This window comes from Balaenoptera acutorostrata, chromosome 4 (assembly GCF_949987535.1).
Source record: "Balaenoptera acutorostrata chromosome 4, mBalAcu1.1, whole genome shotgun sequence".
Classification (NCBI taxonomy): domain Eukaryota; kingdom Metazoa; phylum Chordata; class Mammalia; order Artiodactyla; family Balaenopteridae; genus Balaenoptera; species Balaenoptera acutorostrata.
This window is the reverse complement of record NC_080067.1, coordinates 67,268,672-67,289,478: the sequence shown is the minus strand read 5'-3', so window position 1 is coordinate 67,289,478 and position 20,807 is coordinate 67,268,672. Positions and strand designations below refer to the sequence as shown.

The following is a 20,807-nucleotide window of genomic DNA, read 5'->3' as shown; positions in this document are numbered from 1 at the left end:
AATACATTTGAAACGTTGTCTGTCAGAAAATATTTCTACCCTCATACTCAGTAAAGATCTGGCCAACTACAGAATTCTAGACTACAAGAATTCCCCCCTAGAATTTTGAAAAGCAATATTCTAGCTTCCAGCACTGCTACTGACAAGCCCAATGATAATGTAATTTCTAAACTTTTCTGTTTATTTTTCTGACAGCTTTTCAGATCTTCTCCTTGTCACTGGTGTTCTGACTTCATGAACAAACTGTGCCTTCATGTGAGCCATCTTTCACTCACTGTGCTGGACACTGTGCCTCTTGAACCTGGAAGTTCATGCCCTTCAATTTGGGGATAAACTGTTTCATTTCTTGGATCATTTCTTTCCCATTATTTTCTGTTTTCTTTCTGGAACTCCAGAAAGAAACTCATGTTGCCAGGGCTCCCTAATACATCATCAAAGTTTCTTTCTTAGTGTCTACTTCTTGGTCTATTCCCTGCTTCCACCTTGTGCCCCATAGTTTAGTCTAAATGCTGTAGCCAGTAACCTGTTAAAAGGAAAAGGCAGCTCGTGTTACTCCTTAGCTGAACACCCCCCAGTGGATTCTCCTGAAGTAAAAATCAATGTTCTTACAATGACCTACAAAGGCCCTATGTGATTTGGCCCCCACCACTCTGACTTTACCTCCTAGTTCTCTTTCCCTTGTTTACTCTGCTCTAGTCACAATGGCAACCTTGTTCAAAACAGTTTGTAATGCACACAAAAGATTTAATTGAAAAATTAAAGGTTATACCTCAATTAAAAAAAAAAGGATACACACCCACACACACAAAATGGTCAGTAGAAAACAGTTTGATTCTCTTATGAAAATAATATACAGAAAGTTTCATCAGCAGTATCTCAAGAAACTAGAACTTAAAGCAAGAGACTTCATTTAAAAATCAGAAAAAAGGAGGGCATTCATTTCTTAAAATAGTAATTCCTTCTATTTCTACAATTTCTACTCCAGTGCTAACACAGTACCTCTAAACATTCAGTTAGCAGAGAACAAGCACTCCCCATATAAAAACTTGGTCAGGGCTTCCCTGGTGGCGCAGTGGTTGAGAATCTGCCTGCCAATGCAGGAGACACGGGTTCAAGCCCTGGTCTGGGAAGATCCCACATGCCGCGGAGCAACTGGGCCCGTGAGCCACAATTACTGAGCCTGCGCGTCTGGAGCCTGTGCTCCGCAACAGGAGAGGCCGCAATAATGGGAGGCCTGCGCACCGCGATGAAGAGTGGCCCCCGCTTGCCACAACTGGAGAAAGCCCTCGCACAGAAACGAAGACCCAACACAGCCATAAATAAATAAATAAATAAAAATTAAACTTTAAAAAAAAAAAAAAACTTGGTCAATTTTAACTGGGAGGTAGAAATCATGGGAAAAATAAACCAGCCTTAATCTTTTGGTCCAAAAAGCAAACAAAACATAGGGGCTTGATTTAGACTCATGTATGGAATCTAGTGATAAGAAGAAGAAGAAGAACAAGAATATCCACAATCTTTTTTTTTTTTAAAATACCCAAGAGTCGTTAAGATGGTTTATTTATAGACCAAAAAGCTCACAAGCCTGTGCTTTTATTTGACCAAACTACATGCAGTAACAGGGAAGAATACCCACAATCTTTATGCAAAGGTACTAAGGTATGTGTGTGTATGTATTTATGTTTGTGTATGTGTCTGTATATATACATGTGTGTATGATATATATATCATATATATATTAGCAATACTCAGTTTTTTTCTGTATACCAGTGCCAGTTGGTAAACTATAATTAATCTGTAACAAGGCAATACAGATACTGAGTGTTCAAAAGTTTTGTAACAGTTTGACTTTGTTGTGATATTTTTATTGTATTTTACAGAAGTATCTGTCTGTACTAGATTATAGTAAAACAAAGTTGACCTTTCAAGTTTGAGAAGTAATGCTATATATCACCCCAATGGGACAGTACAATGTAATCAAACACATTAATATTTGTGGCAAAAGATGAATACTCATATTAAGTAGTATAAACAGCCTGTCAATGGAGGTCAGATTTCGCCCTAAAATTCATTATGGGGAAAAACAACAATAAACAAACCTTTGGTTTTCACAGCTTTTTGGATTTCAGAATTGCAGATAAGGGAATGTGGACTAACAACAACGATGACACTAAAAATGATAACGGCAGCAATTATTTATATAATGGCAACTACATGTCAGACGGTATCCTAAGCATTTTTATATTAACTCATTTAATCGTCTCAACTTTATGAGGTAGGTATTAGGCAATCTGGCTCCAGGATTTGTGCTCTATGTTACCCAAAGAAGTAAAAGGCACACTCTTCCAGGGCCATTCAGGGTGGGCACAGAGAAAGGATACATCTTACCAAAGCTCAAGCATGTCATTCTAACACTACCCAATATAATAACTACTGTTAAAAATCATGTCTTGGGGCTTCCCTGGTGGCACAGTGGTTGAGAATCCGCCTGCCAATGCAGGGGACATGGGTTCGAGCCCTGGTCCGGGAACATCCCACATGCTGCGGAGCAACTAAGCCCGTGCACAACTACTGAGCCTGCGTGCCACAACTACTGAAGCCCTCGCGTCTAGAGCCTGTGCTCCGCAACGAGAAGCCACCGCAATGAGAAGCCCGCGCACCGCAACGAAGAGTAGCACCCGCTCGCCGCAACTAGAGAAAGCCCGCGCACAGCAACGAAGACCCAACACAGTCAAAAATAAATAAATAAAATAAATTTATTTTTAAAAAAATCATGTCTTGGAGTCAACAATGCTAATTTAATTTTATATACTTTGTTTATGAAAGCAAAAAGAGACGTATGATGTTTTACCATGAGTTCCATGCAAAACTGCTGATAAATACCCAGAAGAGTTCCAGATGGCTAATGTTTTATTATATCAGTTAAGAATTGTTATTCAATCCATAAAAACATTTCAGACTTGAAAATTTACACCTAAATTTTAAATAAGAGTAATTCATCTAAAAGGCAGCTATATGGAAAATGCTGCCGAATTAATGATTTTTAACAATTTATTATTAAAAAACTGTTATTATGTAAGACCTTCCACAAATACTCTAGCCCAAAGAAGAGAGCGAGAAATGATATTATGGTACAACTGACCTGATACTGTGGCCTTTGCAGAGATGGGGTTTGGTGTGGACACCAGGGACGTAGCACTGATGACAGAAGAGGCAGCAGCCTTGCAGGGTCCCATGGTGGCTGGGCTCATACACACTTGCTGCTGCCCAGAAGTTTTCATTACAGAAGTCACAGTAGACGATGAACTGGGAGCTGTTCCTTCCGACTGCTAACCCACAGGACCAGAAATAATAGATATTAAGAAGAAAGTACTGTAACTTAGAACAGTGACTGCCGTGTAGCATACGCAATAAATATTAGCTATTAGCTATTATTAGCTACCTATTCAATGTCATGCCATTTAAAAAGACTGCTTCTCTAGTTTGGTGGTTCCTACACTTTCACATTTCACGGACCAGGACATTTTTTAAATTTTAAAGCAAGGAGGTATCATAGGATTACCACATTAAAAAAATTCACCACCTATTATATCACTTCATAAAAGGATATTTCAACAGCCCCCCCATAAGAGGACATAATCTCAGAATGTAAAAATGGAATAATATGAGCTTTATTAAAAACTCACTATACAGCTTCCCTGGTGGCGCAGTGGTTAAGAATCCGCCTGCCAATACTGGGGACATGGGTTCAAGCCCTGGTCTGGGAAGATCCCACATGCTGCAGAGCAACTAAGCCTGTGCGCCACAACTACTGAGCCTGAGTTCTAGAGCCCGTGAGCCACAACTACTGAGCCTGCGCTCTAGAGCCCGTGTGCCACAACTACTGAGCCCACATGCTGCAATTACTGAAGCCCGCATGCCTAGAGCCCGTGCTCTGCAACAAGAGAAGCCACCGCAATGAGAAGCCCGCACACCACAACGAAGAGTAGCCCCCACTCGCCGCAACTAGAGAAAGCCCACGAGCAGCAAGGAAGACACAACGCAGCCAAAAATAAATAAATTAATTAAATTAAAATAAAATAAAATGGTGAATTTTATGGTATGTGAATTATATTTGAATTTTTAAAAAAGTAATATGGCCCTGATGTGTGCCTGATGAATATCTTACATTCAATAGTGTGCCTGATGAATATCTTACATTTTTACTGCTTTTATGCTTCATTATGGTTTTCCACTATCATGCTACTTCTCACCTGTTGCGCAGGACCATTTGCTGAGAGGGCTACAGCTGGGGAACTGGCAGTTGTAATAACTCCTCCTGCTACTCTCAGCATTGTGGTTCCAGGCTTTGAGAGTTGTGGGGTGGCTGGCACAGACTTCAATGTGCTATCAGATATTTTCATTAGAGATGCCTGTGCCCCCGGGGCCGCCTGCAGAAATAAAATGGATTGGAGTAATAAGTTACCATGGTTAACAGGCACAATTTAATCCTTACCTACATACACCCCCCAAATAGTGCATCCCCAAGAAAGTCTTGCTAATTAAAACTATATGAAGGGGACTTCCCTGGTGGCACAGTGGTTAAGAATCCACCTGCCAATGCAGGGGACACGGGTTCGAGCCCTGGTCCGGGAAGGTCCCACATGCCGCGGAGCAACTAAGACCGTGTGCCACAACTACTGAACTTGCGCTCTAGAGCTCGTGAGCCACAACTACTCAGCCCATGTGCCACAGCTACTGAAGCCCACGTGCCTAGAGCCTGTGCTCTGCAACAAGAGAAGCCACTGCAATGAGAAGCCCGTGCACCGCAACAAAGAGTAGCCCCTGCCTGCTGCAACTAGAGAAAGCCCGTGCACAGCAACAAAGACCCAACACAGCCAAAAATAAAGAAAAATAACAAAAATAAAGAATAATCAATACACACATGGGTAAATCTCAGTAACATTCTGTTCAACAATAGAAGCTAACATAAAAGACTATATACTATATAATTTTGTTGATACGAAGTTCAAGAACAGACAAAAGCTAATCTATGGGGCTTCCCTGGTGGCGCAGTGGTTGAGAATCCGCCTGCCAATGCAGGGGACACGGGTTCGATCCCTGGTCTGGGAAGATCCCACATACTGTGGAGCAACTAAGCCTGTGCGCCACAACTACTGAGCCTGCGTGCTGCAACTACTGAAGCCCGCGTGCCTAGAGCCCGTGCTCTGCAACAAGAGAAGCCACCGCAGTAAGAAGCCTGCGCACCACAACGAAGAGTAGCCCCCGCTCACCGCAACTAGAGAAAGCCCGCGTGCAGCCACAAAGCCCCAACTCAGCCAAAAATAAATAAATAAAATAAATAATTAAAAAAAAAAATCTAATCTATGGTGACAGAGACAGAAAAATGGTGATAGAAAAAAACTGGAAAGAGAAATGAGGGTATGTTTTAGAGTGATGGAAATGCTCTATATCATGACTGGGATAGTGCTTGCAAGAGCATACACATTTGTCCAAATTCCCTGAGCAGCACATTTGTGATCTGTGCATTATTCTATGTAAATTATACCTTAATAAAAGGCAACAGCAAACATCTTAGCTGTGGCAGAACAGAAAGAAAGTCACTGCACTGGCTGCAACATGAGCGGATTAGAAGAAATTAGCTAAGATTTTAAAGAACTGCCTAAAGAATTCTGGGGCCTCATACCTGTTTAAAACAGCAAAGAGCATCTGACCAAAGGGAATTTAGTACTCAAGGAAACCAAATGCTGGTAATTTGAAAAGATCAATAAAGTTGATAAACCTTCTAGCTAGACTGATCAAGAAAAAAAGAGAAGATACATAATTATCACAGTCAGGAATGAAAAAGGGGACATTACCAAAGATTCTACAGACATTAAAGGATAAGGGAAAATTATGAACAAGTTTGTTCCAAGAAATTCAACTACTTAGATGTAATAAAAAAAAAATTCCTTTAAAGATATAAACTACCAAACCTCCTTAAGACAAAATAATGTGAATAGTCAGTCTTATCAATATATCTATTAAATAAATTGAAATTGTAGTTAAAAACCTTCCCAATTAGGAAAACTGCAGGCCATTACGGCTTCACTGGTGTATTCTGAACAGTTAAGGAAGAAATGATACCAAGTCGACATAAACTCTTCCCCCCAAAAAGTGAAGAGGAGGGAGAAGTTTCCAACTCATTTTATGAGGCCAGCATTACTCTGATACCAAAACCAGACAGAAATTACAATGAAAACTACTGACCAATATCCCTTGCAAAAATTCAAATTCAGGGCTTCCCTAGTGGCGCAGTGGTTGAGAATCTGCCTGCTAATGCAGGGGACACGGGTTCGAGCCCTGGTCTGGGAAGATCCCACATGCCGCAGAGCAACTAGGCCCGTGAGCCACAACTACTGAGCCTGTGCGTCTGGAGCCTGTGCTCTGCAACAAGAGAGTCCGCGACAGTGAAGAGGCCCGCACACCGCGATGAAGAGTGGCCCCCGCTTGCCGCAACTAGAGAAAGCTCTCGCACAGAAACTAAGACCCAACGCAGCCAAAAATAAATATAAAAATAAATAAATAAATAAAAGATTACTATGAAAAAAAAATTCAAATTCAATTCAACAATACATTAAAAGAGGATAACATATCACAACCAAGTAGGGTTTATTCTAGGAACGCAGGATTGGTTTAATATTTGAACAATCAATGTAATTCACCTTATTAACAAACTAAAAAAGAAAAACCATATGATCCTCTCAATAGACACAGTAAAAGCATTTGACAAAAATCCAGTACCATTTCATGCTTTGAGAACTGCTGATCTACATGCAGTCATAAAAAGTGCATTATTTGTTGATATCCACACTGTCTGTATCCTTCTACACTTTGTTTCATTTGGTAAGTTTTTGAGATTTAGCTATAGATTCTCCTGCAGATGATTATGACATCCCTCACCCAGTTAAAATTCCCTGTCATTATTCTTCCACCTATACTAAAGAAGCTGTAGAAACATACACCAAACTCCCTATAGCATTTACTTACTATATGGATATTGTGGCTGAAATCACCTATAACACTATTCAGAATCTCCTATATGAAGTCCCTCCAGAGAAATTTTAGAATGAAGTGTCTAGAAAATCTTTGTTTCTTCTAAGAAAATATTATGTGGTTATTTTTTTTTTCTCTCACAAATGGTGTGAATTTTATAACTGATCATTGTTCTCATTTTGCTTTGGCAAATTTTATTAAGTATATAGGACATTACTGTTTGCATATCTAAACAACTCTCTGGTCTTATCTTCTCATTCTACTTATATTTTCCCAAATCTTAAGATTTTCTTCTTATTTTTCTATACTATTTTATTGCTTACTTTCTTAGGTAACAATAATTTGGAAAGAGACAAGCTGTAAATATTTGTGTGTGTGTGTGTGTGTGTGTGTGTGTGTGTGTATTTACCTGGGTAAACAAAGTGGTTTTTTGTCCAGAGATGACTTTTAATGTTTGCTGTCCTTGTGCAGAGGATGTGCTGACTCCCAGTGTTCCTTGGACCACTGACCCCGTAGTCAGCTGTTTTCCAGATGTCTGGGGTGATGGCTGGCCAACTAAAAACGTGCCCTAAATTACAAACAAATAAAGACCTGATCAGTAATTTGTTAAGTTCAAATGACTTGCTCTGATTCTTTAAATCACAAGGTCCCATATTATAAACGACAATGTTACCCTTCAATTCTACAACTCATCAAAATGATTAAAAAGAATAGCTCTGCTCTCAGTGTCACTACCAACAGTTATCCCCACTTCTCAAACTTTGCACTGGAGTTACAGAGTAGGCTGCTGGAAGCTCAAGTTTTACAGTCTAGTCCCCTCATAGCTGGATTTAATCCTTCAGACTGATAACTATCCACTCTCTCACTAAGAACATCTAGAACCAAAATTCCATTCCCTTCCTTAGAGAGGAGCCAAGACCAGCGACAAGGGGAAAGAAAGAAGGCAGAAACCTGTTCCTAATCTTGAATCCAATGGAACTCCAAACCATAACTTGATACTATCTCTCTGGTTACGTCTAGGAGAAAATTTTCAACTGCACATTAATACTATTCCAAATCCATGAGAGGCAACAGCATAGCAAAAATCTTTCAGAAAGATCTGGGTTTAAATCCAAACCCTTCCACTAGGCTTAGCGGAGAGATCTTGGATAAGTTACGTAAGTCCTTCTGAATCTCCACTCGCTTTTCTCTCAAAACAAAGCAAACCCAAAATAATACAGATTTATAACATGACTAAAATGTTAGTATTGACGCCTGATCTCAGAGCTGTAAAGGTAAATCCACTATAATTAAAGGCAGTCATTAAATAACTGATTTAAAAGATACCAGTCACAAATGACCAGACCTGAGGGGTTTGCTTGAGGATGTAAGATGTGTACGTCAGGTGCTGGGATATCCCTCCAGGGCCGGCAGGGCTTTGGGCTCCTCCGGTTCCTCCTCCACTGCCACTGCTGCCACCACTGCTACTGGCAGCTGAGCCAGACTGGAGGTCTGAAAACACAACCAATGACAAAGTATTAAGAGAAGGCTTAAGAGAAAAAACAGATGAGCCCAGAGAGATGTTTCCCTTAGGGCTCCACTCCTTCCCTTTCCTTCTTTCCTCCTTTTTTTGTAATATACAAGTCCGTGACAAGAGTGAGAACTTCCTAACGCTGAAGACTGAAATATATTTACGTTTGACTGAATGATGGTCGACTAGTTCAGCTCTGAGTACTGTACTACAATGAAGAACTTATCTTTGCAAGTGTTTTAGCTTAGTTGTGAGAGATGGACAGTCAGATACATTTTCTAACCAAGTGTTTTTTTGTTTGTTTGTTTGTTTGTTTTTAATTAATTAATTTATTTATTTTTGGCTGCGTTGGGTCTTCGTTGTTGCTCGCGGGCTTTCTCTAGTTGTGGCAAGCAGGGGCTACTCTCAGTTGTGGTGCACGGGCTTCTCATTGCGGTGGCTTCTCTTGTTGCAGAGCACGGGCTCTAGGCGCGTGGGCTTCAGTAGTTGTAGCTCGCGGGCTCTAGAGCACAGGCTTAGTAGTTGTGGCGCATGGGCTTAGTTGCTCCACGGCATGTGGGATCTTCCCGGACCAGGGCTCGAACCTGTGTCCCCTGCATTGGCAGGCAGATTCTTAACCACTGCGCCACCAGGGAAGCCCTAACCAAGTGTTTTTAACCAACACTTAAATGTGCTCAGAGAAGTGCTCCCAAACTTTCTGGCATCTGATTCAATTTCAGTGAAACTGCTGGAATTTAGTGTAATTTTGCAGTACTCTCTCTTTTCCATCTCCCCCCTGCTCTGGAAAAAACCAAGATTTTCCTCATATTTATAACGACTCATATTTATAACGACTCCAGGTCTTTTTTTGCTTTTCAAATTCCACTTTAAAGCCTTTGTACCCTTTTTACTTCCCTTTTGGTGACATTATATATATAAACTAAACTCTAAGTAGCTCTCTGGATGAATTTTTGAAGACTTACATTGTCTTTCTCTTACATATCTAAATTTTTGATACACCACTGCTTAGGTATGAGGAAAAAACACCAGGGTAAGAGTGGAAATCGCCCATTACAGTCAGTAAACAAAACGGCTGACTAGCTTTTGAAACTGAGTCCCCCCTAAAACCAAATTCCCCTGCTGAGTTTATGATTAATCTCTCTATCCAAAACTTTATTCCCTTTCTTGTCCCCTCTGACCTCAATTCTGTGCTAACTGAACATTAATCAACCAGAGTCAGATGACTAAACCTGCCGTTGTTAACAACATCATTAATGTACTAAAATTGCTGTTGTAGATAACATCACTAAGGTAAAAACTCAAGATTGTTTCCCTAGGGCAAGATAAGCTAATAGACCCCCGAGCCATGGACCACCTGGCCAGAGAAATGTAAACCAGAGACATCCTGATTCCCAAAACTATGATTAAGAAACATCACAAGATGATGATTAACCCCAGCTTCTTTGTTCCTCCCCTTTAAAAACCCTGAACTCAAAGACCAAGTTGGAGTGGATCTGAGACTTGCTTCCCACTCCCTTGCTTGCTGCCCTGCAATTAACCCTTACTTTGCTGCAAACTCCCACTGTCAGAAATGGTTTTCTGTACCACAGGCACACGAGCCCTTGCTTGATTACAATTACAACACTGCATTTTGGCAAGTGACTAATTTCAAATGAACCTAACTGCTGTACCAACTATACATCTGACTCAGATGGAAATAATTCCTCTTACCCTTTCCTTTTCAACACTACCCAAATTGTTTTTCTCTATATGTCAAAGCAAAAGTTTATATAAGCCTAGATAAACCACCTAATTTCCTTGGGGCTTTACGTCTTACACACTAAGGCTGCGACTGTATTTCTCTTGCCATCTCCAAACCTAGCAAACTTAAGACGCACATCTAAATAATGGCAAGCAGAGACACTTGATTCCAATCCTACTCCCATCCCCTTCAAAATAAAAACAGGCTTCCAGCAATCTTCTCAGGTGTCACCAGTTTTCAGATACCACTGACAGGAAGAACTCATTTCCAGCTCACATATACAGCTTTCTCCCAACACAGCCTCAATAGCCATATCTCTTCACTGTAATTTGTTCCCAAACCCAGACTCTGAGCAGATAAATCCAAGACAACAGTGTCACCTCCTAAGACTATGATTATTTAAACCCACTTCCAGTTAAAATGTGTGTATGTTTTAAATCCATTTGAGCAAACAGAGCTATGAAAATACTTCCTGAAACAGGTAAGAACTGCCCCTCAGGTGGATGAGATGAACGTACCCAGAGACCCAAGAACCAAATGATTTAATGATGGACTAACTAGAATTGTTGGTAGCCCGCAGGATGGCTCCTTGAGGGATCAGCAGAAGTTTTCCTTTTCCTGAAGGGTTCTTGCTGTTCGTTGTAAGGTAGAGTTTAGTGCCAGGAGGCAAATTTGCCAAGTTGGCCAAATTAGTGGCTGGTAGCTGCAACGTTGCCATTACTAAAATGGTAAAGGGAATACAGGGAAAAAAAGAAAGAGGAAACACATTAAGATAAACTGGAGCTGAGGGCAATGCTATCTCTAAAATTAAAACATACACAGAGTAGTAAAATACTTATTCAAAAACACTAACAAACAATAAACTCTGCAGTTTGCTTCCTAGATGCACAATGCTTTAAAGGCTGACATTTTTCATTATCTTGCTAATTAAAATATTTACATACTAGAAGAGCCTGCTACAAACTATAAAGAAACTTGTATCTGTATATAGAGTGACCATATGTCCTGGTTTGCCCAAAGCCATTACAATTTATACCTACGTCCCACTATAATTATTAATAGTGACTCTTAACTCTCAAAAGTAGTGTTGTTTAGACAATCAATAAAATAATCACCCTCTCTATGGATGAATACACATTTGCTTCTCATTTGTTTAAAGCCCCTTTATAGTCAATTTCTAGTAACGATGAATCTACTGATTTGAAACAAGACTTCTAGTCTTCCTCACTTTCTAAGAACTAAAAAATGCTACAGTCAACAACTGGCACATATACTATGAAACTATAATTCATCTTTTAGAAGTCTCACCTATGTCAAACAGCTTTCACTTACCGCTTAGAATTTACTTCTCGATGCACATGGCTGTGAAACCTCTAAACATGAAAACTTTCTGCAGTTACTTTGTATTCGAATCTCCAGGAACTGAAGCCTACGGAACCACGTGAGTCCCGCAGGGAAAGGACTCTCAGCCTCCTCCCGCCTGCTACAGTAGTCCCCCTCAGGACCACTTCACTGTGCAAAGCTTTGGGAGGCGGGAACCCTGGAAGTTGCACCCAATATCAGGGACTGATATTAAACTGAGGGCCATCCCTCTTCATCATGACCAGAACTAATCTCATCTTACACCACTGTGCATCGCAGCCAGGCCAGGACTGCAGACCTCTCTGCCACCCGCACCCGGAGTCCCATCTCCACACGGCTCACGGTCCTTGATCTGAACCCATCTCCTCATGCCTTCTTCCTTCCCTGACTCTTTCACCATGCACCCCACTCCAGGAATTCCTGCTGTGATCACTACACCCTCTAGAACGTCAACCTCCTTGAACATTATCTCTTTTTGTGGTAATTAAACCCATCAGTCCTCTGAAGATAAGACTTCCCCAGAAACCCCCCCCCCCCAACTACGGGCTGTTTTCTGTCTTACCTCAATATCAGAGGGCTAGGACCAAGAAAGGAACATTTTTGCTCTCCAGTTTGACTTTCAGACCATTATCACCACTCATTCCAGAGGGGGAGAAAAAAAAGCCCTGCCTCTTTTGAGGCTCCTACTTAGCTATACTATCTCCCTCTCTTTTCTGTTCTCATTTACTGAACTCCCAAGTCACTTCCCCTCATTAGCTGAAGGCGGACTCCGGACTCAAAGTATTGTGCTCTATGCTAAGGGCTGTCATTCTCAGTGACAACACTATAGATGACTTATTTAATTCTCTGCCTTCTCAGCTGCTGTATCTTCTAAACTCCAAAGATCACTTCTTCTGGTCCATCTCAAACACTCATTTTTAATGCCACAAAAGAACTTTGTCATCAGCCGCGATTCTTCACCTCTGAAATCTTTATTTTGGACCTCCACTACCCTTCTACCCTCCCAACTCACTGCTACCATTCTTTAGCCTCATCAAGACCTTTAAAAATTAGTAAATATCAAATGCCTGAGGTATATTTCTTCATGCACTCACAGAAACAACACATTAAGGACTAAAACACAAAGTGTTTAAACTTCTGTTTAGTAGAGAATGCCTTAGTCAAGTATCTCAAAATGCTGCTGGCAAATGACCATACCAAGACTGTAAGTCTGAAATAGAACGCAACATGGAAATAAGGACAAATGAGAATTATTCTTCAGACTTGAGAGCAGTATCAAGAAATACCCTCTATTTTTACTATTCCTGCTCATACCCACACACGCGCACGCACAACTTAGAGCAAAAGCCTTACAGGCCTCTATGTAAAACGTTACATGAAAAAGATTAACATGTTTTTATATACTCCTTATAACATCAACACACTAGGTTTTCCTAGAGAGAACCAAATAGCAAATAAAATCACTAGCACAGCGCATTTTGGAAGGGGCTGCTGCTGAAAGGGCCCCCGATTAGTATCAGTTACCTGAACCCTGGGATCCACTCTTCTGAGGGCCAGCAGCAGTGACCTGAGCCTTGGTTAACGCTTGCACCGGCTGAGCGACAATGGTTCCTCCACCTCCACTCACAATTGCCTTGGCAACTCCTTGGGTCACAACTTGCTTTGGACCAACTGCTTTGGCGACAGACGAGCTGGCCTTGGCTACGAGGATCTGGCCACCACTGATTGCCACTGCCTGCTTCACTGCCGAAGGTAGGGTAGAGCCAACTGGCACCCCAACAACCTGTTCAAAACAGAGGAGAACCCAGCAGTGCTTCTTCTCATAGTCCCTTGAGAGGTCTTAAAGCAGCACAGTCACTCTGTTCTAGCAAAGAACAAAAGCAAACCCCTAGATACAACACATGGAGTCTAATTCAATCATCTAGGAATGCTACCTATGATGTGAACAGCAGTATTTCTCACAGTCTGGATGTTATTACAATAAAATGTTACAGCTTCTGTCTTAACCCCAGCTACTATCCATAACCTATTTTAATTATAAAAAGTAATATGTGTGTTTTTTTAAAAAATACTCATCAGAAATAATCTAATATTTTTAATGTAGTATTTACTTCTGATTCTTTTAAATGTACATTTTGAAACAAAGATTAGGATACATATAGTTTTATAATTTTTAAATTTAACATCATGTTACAACCATTTCCACTGTTGTTATTTTTCAAAAACATTTTGAGATGACCAAAAAATAATGTATTAGAATAGATATACCATAATCTAAGTAAATATTTCACTACTGTGTGACTATTTAGGTAATTTTAAACTTCACATTATGAAAAAACTGCAATAAACATTCTCATATATGAACTATAAACTCCACTACATACTTTTAAATATCACCTCTTCAGTAACCCCTTCTGTGTTATCCTCATCTGAGGCAATATTTCTTCATCACTAGAACATCTAACAATTCACGTCATTTATTATATGGTAAAACATGTGACACCTCTTCCAACTTATTTTTAAGAAAAGTTATCTTTTTCTATACCTTCTAATCTTTCCTTTCCTTAAAGGTAGACATTTCATTAAAAAAGAAAAAGTGTAAGCTAGAAAAACATTTAATTCAATTAAAAAAAAAAAAAAAAGATCCCAGCACCCAAAGAATGAAAGTTAGAAATACCTAGTTCTGAAAATACCGTAAATTCTTTCAAGTAAAAGAATACTTCGGAGCTCTTTTAAAACAAGGTCAATAGTACAATGTTCAATTAGAAGAAACAACTTAATTCATGGAAAATTGGGGCAGTGTTTCACACTCCCCAATTCTTTATTTCATAAAAAGAACTTCTCACCAGAAAATAGATAAAAAGACTTTTACATTCTTTTTTAAGAATGAGAAAAGATCTGCTTTCTAAAGGCAAAAAAGATAAAGAAGAAAGTACTTTTCAACCACCAGATTGGAGGGGACAATTTTAAAGCCTGATAATACCAAGAATTGGCTAGAGGATATGGGGAAACAGGAACTTTTGTTCACTGCTGGTAGAAAGGTAAATTTGTACAGCCACTCCAGAGAAGTACTAGGATATCTACTAAAATTGAAAATTCACCCTCTACTGGTAGGGATATATCCCAGAGAAATCTTAGACATGTGCTCAAGGGAACATACACAGAAAGTCCAAGGTAGCATTATTTGTAATTACAAAAAATTGTAAGTAACCTTAATGTCTACAAAATGAAATATGCTTAATGTCTATAGACAGAGGAATAGATAAACTGTGGTATAAGACTGACCGATGGAATAACATTTGTTAGTTACAATGAATGAACTGGAACTATATATATATATCAACATCAACAGCCTTTGCAAATACAAATATTGAGTGAAAGGGGAGTTGCAGAAAAATATGAGTATAAATATCTTTTATGTAAATCTTCAAAATTCACAACACTGCATGTTACTTACGGCTATTACTTATGTAATAAAAAGTATGGACTGTCAAGCTACACATCCAAATTCATGACTGTTGTTTTGGGGAAGAACAAAGTGGACTGCAACTTTATCAGTCATATTTTATTTGGAGAAAAAAATGTTGAATTAAATATGAACATGTTGGGCTTCCCTGGTGGCGCAGTGGTTGAGAGTCTGCCTGCCAATGCAGGGGACACGGGTTCGAGGCCTGGTCTGGGATGATCCCACATGCCGCGGAGCAACTGGGCCCGTGAGCCACAATTACTGAGCCTGCGCGTCTGGAGCCTGTGCTCCCCAACAAGACAGGCCGTGATAGTGAGAGACACGCGCACCGCGATGAAGAGTGGCCCCTGCTCGCCGCAACTAGAGAAAGCCCTCACACAGAAACGAAGACCCAACACAGTCAAAAATAAATAAATTAATTAATTAATTTAAAAAAAATATGAACATGTTAATTCACAGTGGAGGATATGTGGATACTGATTATATTATTCTCTGTATTTACTGAAATTTTAGAATCTTCCCAAATTAAAAAATAATAGCATTACTTAAGGTAGAACAAAATGACAAACCATATAACAACTGATGAATGGGATTTTTAAGTTAAATAATCACTAAATCATACATGGTTCCTTTTCAAAGAATGTGAATATAGTAAAATACACTTGTCATGTGCTTGGATAATATGGCTGATGTAAAGAAAATGGTCCCCTAATCAAGTGTTATAAACCAGTGTATCACAGAGGAAAGAGTATAGGTTTTTATAAGCAGTCAGACCTGCTTTCCCAGTTTTGCTCCATCAGTTAGTAGCTGCACAGTTATTTAACCCCTTTGAGCTTTAGCTTTAGATACCTCATCTATAAAATATCTCATAAGATCATGAGGCATAAATGAAAATAAGTTTATAAAGTGCCTAGCCAGCATGATGTACACAGTAAATGACAGCTGCAGCCAGCACAACACTTGTTACTATGAACTAAAGAATGGTGATCTATGAGACTACGTGGAGACTCAGGACAGAAAGCCAAAGGATAAACATCTGTCACTATCTTCAGCATTTGGCCAGGGCAGAGGACCTTGATCTTAAGGTCCAGTTAATCAAACAGAAATCAAAATATATAGATAACATCTCGTATTTGCTTTAAAATACTCTAGGAGGAGAAGATTAGCAAAATGCTGGTAGCTGCTGAAACGGAATAAAGGGCATGTAGGATTCATTACAATAGTCTCTGCACTTTTATGTAAGTTTAAGGAAAGAGGGAAAGAAAGGAAAAAACAAAACAATCAAAGAACCAATGGGTGGGGGGGAGAAATAAGTTCATCTAGAATGGAGAAGAGAAAACTCCCAGCTACCCTGCCCTGGGTAAAACAATCCCTGATGATTATCCAAATCTCTTTATTCTGACTGTATGAGCCTCATTATATAGGCAACATGGAGCGTTACTGTAGCTACAGAGCTGGGCACACTCATTCCCCCTAGAGATGCGGAGATATACAAACTCTTCTTACTAATCAAGAACTTTTCTCTGCATTGATAAAAAAAAAGTTTCTTAATCCAGAAAATTATTTTTAAGGTATGGCAGAAACTGCCAGCTGAACCCCAATATGTATTCTTTGCTTCTCTCTCATAGTAACAGAACCCCCGATTTTCAGCGAGGGACATGGCCACACAGAATACTGACTATATTTCCCAACTCCTTCACATCTAGGTCTGACATCTCATTTCTGGCTAAAGGGATGTGAACAGAAGTGATGAGTGCAAATTTTTGGTTATGCTCTCCCCAAACCCTCTTCCCTTCCCTTTTCCTACTGGCCAGAAATGTGAACATGGTGGCATGAGATGAAGTGGCTATCACAGCCCACAAGCTGAAAACCAAATTTTGAAAATGACAGAGCAACGAGATGGAGTCTAGATTCTTGATAACTGTGGAACCAACACACCAGGACTGCCTACCAGTCTTTTATGTGTGAGAGAAGTAAACTTATTTAAGCTCCTGGTTTGGGAATTTGTTATAGTAGTTGAACTTTTTTCTAAGACGTCTGTCTTTACATTTCCTAAATATATCACACTTAATAATCCCTTGCATAAGCTAAATTACACATAATCTATTTTCATGTTCCTAAATTAATAAAGAAAGCAAAGATCTTAAAGGAAAATAATAAATACATGTGATATCACTTATATGTGGAATCTAAAAAAAAATACAACAAACTAGTGAATATAACAAAAAAGAAGCAGACTCACAGATACAGAGAACAGAATAGTGGTTATCAGTGGGGAAAGGAAAGGGAGGAGGGGCAATATCGGGGTAGGGGATTAAGAGGTACAAACTATTAGGTATAAAATAAGCTACAAGGGTGGGCTTTCCTGGTGGCGCAGTGGTTGAGAGTCTGCCTGCTAATGCGGGGGACACGGGTTCGAGCCCTGGTCTGGGAAGATCCCACATGCCGCGGAGCGGCTGGGCCCGTGAGCCACGGCTACTGAGCCTGCGCGTCTGGAGCCTGTGCCCTGCAGCGGGAGGGGCCGCGATAGTGAAAGGCCCGCGCACCGCGATGAAGAGCGGTCCCCGCACCGCGATGAAGAATGGCCCCCACTTGCCGTAACCAGAGAAAGCCCTCGCACGAACTGAAGACCCAACACAGCCAAAAATAAATAAATAAATAAATAAAGTAGCTATAAAATTAAAAAAAAAAAAAAAAAAATAAGCTACAAGGGTATACTGTACAACACAGGGAATACAGTCAATATTTTATAAGTAGAAATGGAATGTAACCTTTAAATATTGTGAATCACTATACAGTACACTGGTAACATATAATATTATACACAAACTATACTTCAATTTAAAAAAGGAAAATAATACATACATGTACCTATTTTAATTTCTTTCCTCCAATCCCATGCATCTGACTTGCTTTTCCCTCCTTGTGCCAACCTCTATCCTCACACTCAACTGCTTCAAAATGTCCAGAATATGACACACCTAATCCCTCTGAGAGCCAAATAAAACAAAACCATGCTGGCCACAGGAGGGCAGTTTTTACTAGCAGAGCTTGTCCACCAAGAGCAAACTGCTCACAAGATAAACAACCCCCCTTTATTCTAAAACACTGAGGAGAATGAGGAAGTCTGGCATTCTACTAGGGAAAACCCTATGCACAGCTGTCTATGACACCACAAGGAAGTCTCTTAAGTAGGACACTGTAACCCCAAATTAGTCTTTTTTTTTTTTTAAATACATTTTGGCCTAGAACCTGAAATCACCTACCAACTGTTCTCCTCTTCCCCTCCCACAGCACTGCTCTCCGCATTCCAAATTTCCTTCTAGTTTCACCTTTGTTCTGTACTGTTATAAATACTTAATTTTGATTCATGCTTTGATTTGGTGTTTCTATTCCTGCCCTCCCTGTGCCCTGTACATACCTTTGCAAGTCAGAATCTACTTTAGCAACCTGAAGGTGAGGACTCTGTATATGTGATTTTTCCCTCTAGATGCTGAAAAATACAGCCACTTACGATTTACTTCTCAGTGATAGTCACTATTACATGGTACTCACGCATATATACATAGGACTCGTCCTCACATAACTTTAGCTGCTATCACTTATTTAGCACCTGCTCTGTGCTAGGGCCTCTATATACAATGATCTCTAATTCTCCTACAGCACTGAAAGGCAAAGGGTATTATTTCCTTTTACTAGATGAAAAAACAAGGCTGAGAGAGATAAATTTGCCCAGCTCACACAAGTAATGAGTGGCTGAGATCTGAGATGCGTAATAAGCTCATGCTCTTAATTAACTACACCACACTGCTTCCTTCCCATATGAACCACCAATTCCTCAGCTGTCTCTTTTCATGTCAAAAGCAGCACCGCTCTCTACTTTTATGAAAAAGATAAGCTGTATTTCTATTGTGCCAAAGTTGTGTGGAAAGTGAAACAGTACCATTCTGTTCACACTTCTGTTTTCTGGCATACTTTCTCTGACTGCACCTCAGCAATAACCAGGGACACCCTGTACTTGCAGACAGCTCTTTATCTCAAGTCTAAAGCATGTACTAAATTTCTGGGATAGATGTCTTGTCTCATGTTCTGCTTCTCTGTAGTTTTTTCACACTCTACTGTGGCTTTTCTTATCAGGTACCTTTACACTTAAGGCATTCTAGCACAAACCCACCCATTTTCTCTTGGTCCTACCTTGCCATTAGGTAGGTGGCAATGTGACAAGAAAGCCAATACAGTTGTTCAGTATTACTGGGTGAGTAGATTTGCAAAATGCAAAAGTGGCAAAAAGCAGAAACTTTTCAGAGCTTCTGACCATAAATAGAAATGCTATCATGATTCAATAGCCTAAATCAGTAATACCATGTATTTCTAGGTGAAGCAAAATAGATTTTAAACAACATACAGGATGTGTCTGAGTACGAAGACCAGATGACAATAACCGATTCACGAAAGGACTTGAACAAAATGCTTAGCCCTGAAGCCAAAACAACAGAGGGAGCATCAGGAAGTAGTTGGGGGTTGCCTGTTTTAGTGATTCTGGCTATGGAAGCCCCAAAGTCAAATTTGATGCTGTAGTTCCATGGTTCCTAAATTTGCCTAATCATATGAGTCAGTAGGAGAGTTTGTTAAAAATCCAGATTCCTGGGGTCACCAAGAAGTTCTGAGATGGGGGCCTTAGTATCTATATATTTTTAATCATCAGTTGAGTCTTATGAGCAGATAAGTTTGGGAAAGTGGTTAATGAACTCTTACAGATTTTAGAACCACCTATAAGACTATGAATTTTTAACTCGATCTATATGCAGCCATCTAGACTAACCAAAATATCTAAAACCTATTTTAAAGTTGAAGAACAAGCGCTTCACATAGTACTCTTAATAGCTTTAGGATATATCTGCCCTAAAAATAAGATAATTTAACTCTGGATGTTCTAAAAGCATGCTTAGGTTACAGACAATGTCTCACAAATTTTAATAGTTCTGGAATGGGGAATTTTGGAGTCAACTAGACCTGGGTTCAAATTCTCTGTCATTTATTAGCTGTATGCTCTCAAGGATGTTGCTAAACCTCTCAGAGCCACAATTTCCTCATTTGTAAAATAGCAGTGAAAATATCCACCTTGCAAGGTTGTTTGAGGATTACAGATAATATACAAATAAGAGCATGATATACTTTGGCACTCCTAAGTACAACGGATGCAGGGAAACATGTATCTCTGTTTTAGAGTTCTCTCAATATGTAAAGTCCCCAAACCTCCAAATTATAAAGAAAATAAACTCTCTAAAGAGCCAAGAATCATTTAACAGATCACACAGTCAAGACATCAGAGGTGCAAACTATAGCAGTCTCCTATCAGAAATAAACAGGTAAAACAGTGGACCTCGATCCTGTCAGTTAGACTTGAATCAAGTGTAAAGTTGTGTCCATGATGTCAATCATCTTCACTGCCAGAGAGATAACACGGCATCCCTTCACCTCTTGAACTGTCCCTGGGCCCTCTATAAACCATGTCCCTGCTCTTGTTAATGACTATGACAAGAACAGGTGGGTTAAACACCGACTTATCTGCTTTTCCTACAGGGCTTTCATCCACAGGTTTTCCCGGGACCATCAACACCATCACCCTTTTCAGCACGTGTCCATTACTTAGGCAAACAACGTTCACTGACATGTTGACTTCCCCATCCTTA

General features: G+C 39.9%; 1 protein-coding gene across 7 annotated transcripts in view; it reads right to left on the bottom strand.

The window, feature by feature from the left end:
• Window positions 1-20,807, bottom strand: part of YEATS2 (YEATS domain containing 2) — a 119,733-nt gene that overhangs the window by 17,444 nt on the left and 81,482 nt on the right. For 5 of the 7 annotated variants that reach the window (XM_007195339.3, XM_007195341.3, XM_007195340.3 and 2 more), the window contains 6 exons: window positions 13,173-13,431; window positions 10,845-11,006; window positions 8,381-8,526; window positions 7,445-7,603; window positions 4,254-4,430; window positions 3,143-3,329 (listed from right to left, as the gene is read on the bottom strand). In XM_007195339.3, coding sequence (XP_007195401.2) covers window positions 3,143-3,329; window positions 4,254-4,430; window positions 7,445-7,603; window positions 8,381-8,526; window positions 10,845-11,006; window positions 13,173-13,431 — 1,090 coding nt within the window. The remainder of the gene's footprint in view (window positions 1-3,142; window positions 3,330-4,253; window positions 4,431-7,444; window positions 7,604-8,380; window positions 8,527-10,844; window positions 11,007-13,172; window positions 13,432-20,807) is intronic. The other 2 variants (XM_057544965.1, XM_057544966.1) reach the window with 1 other exon arrangement.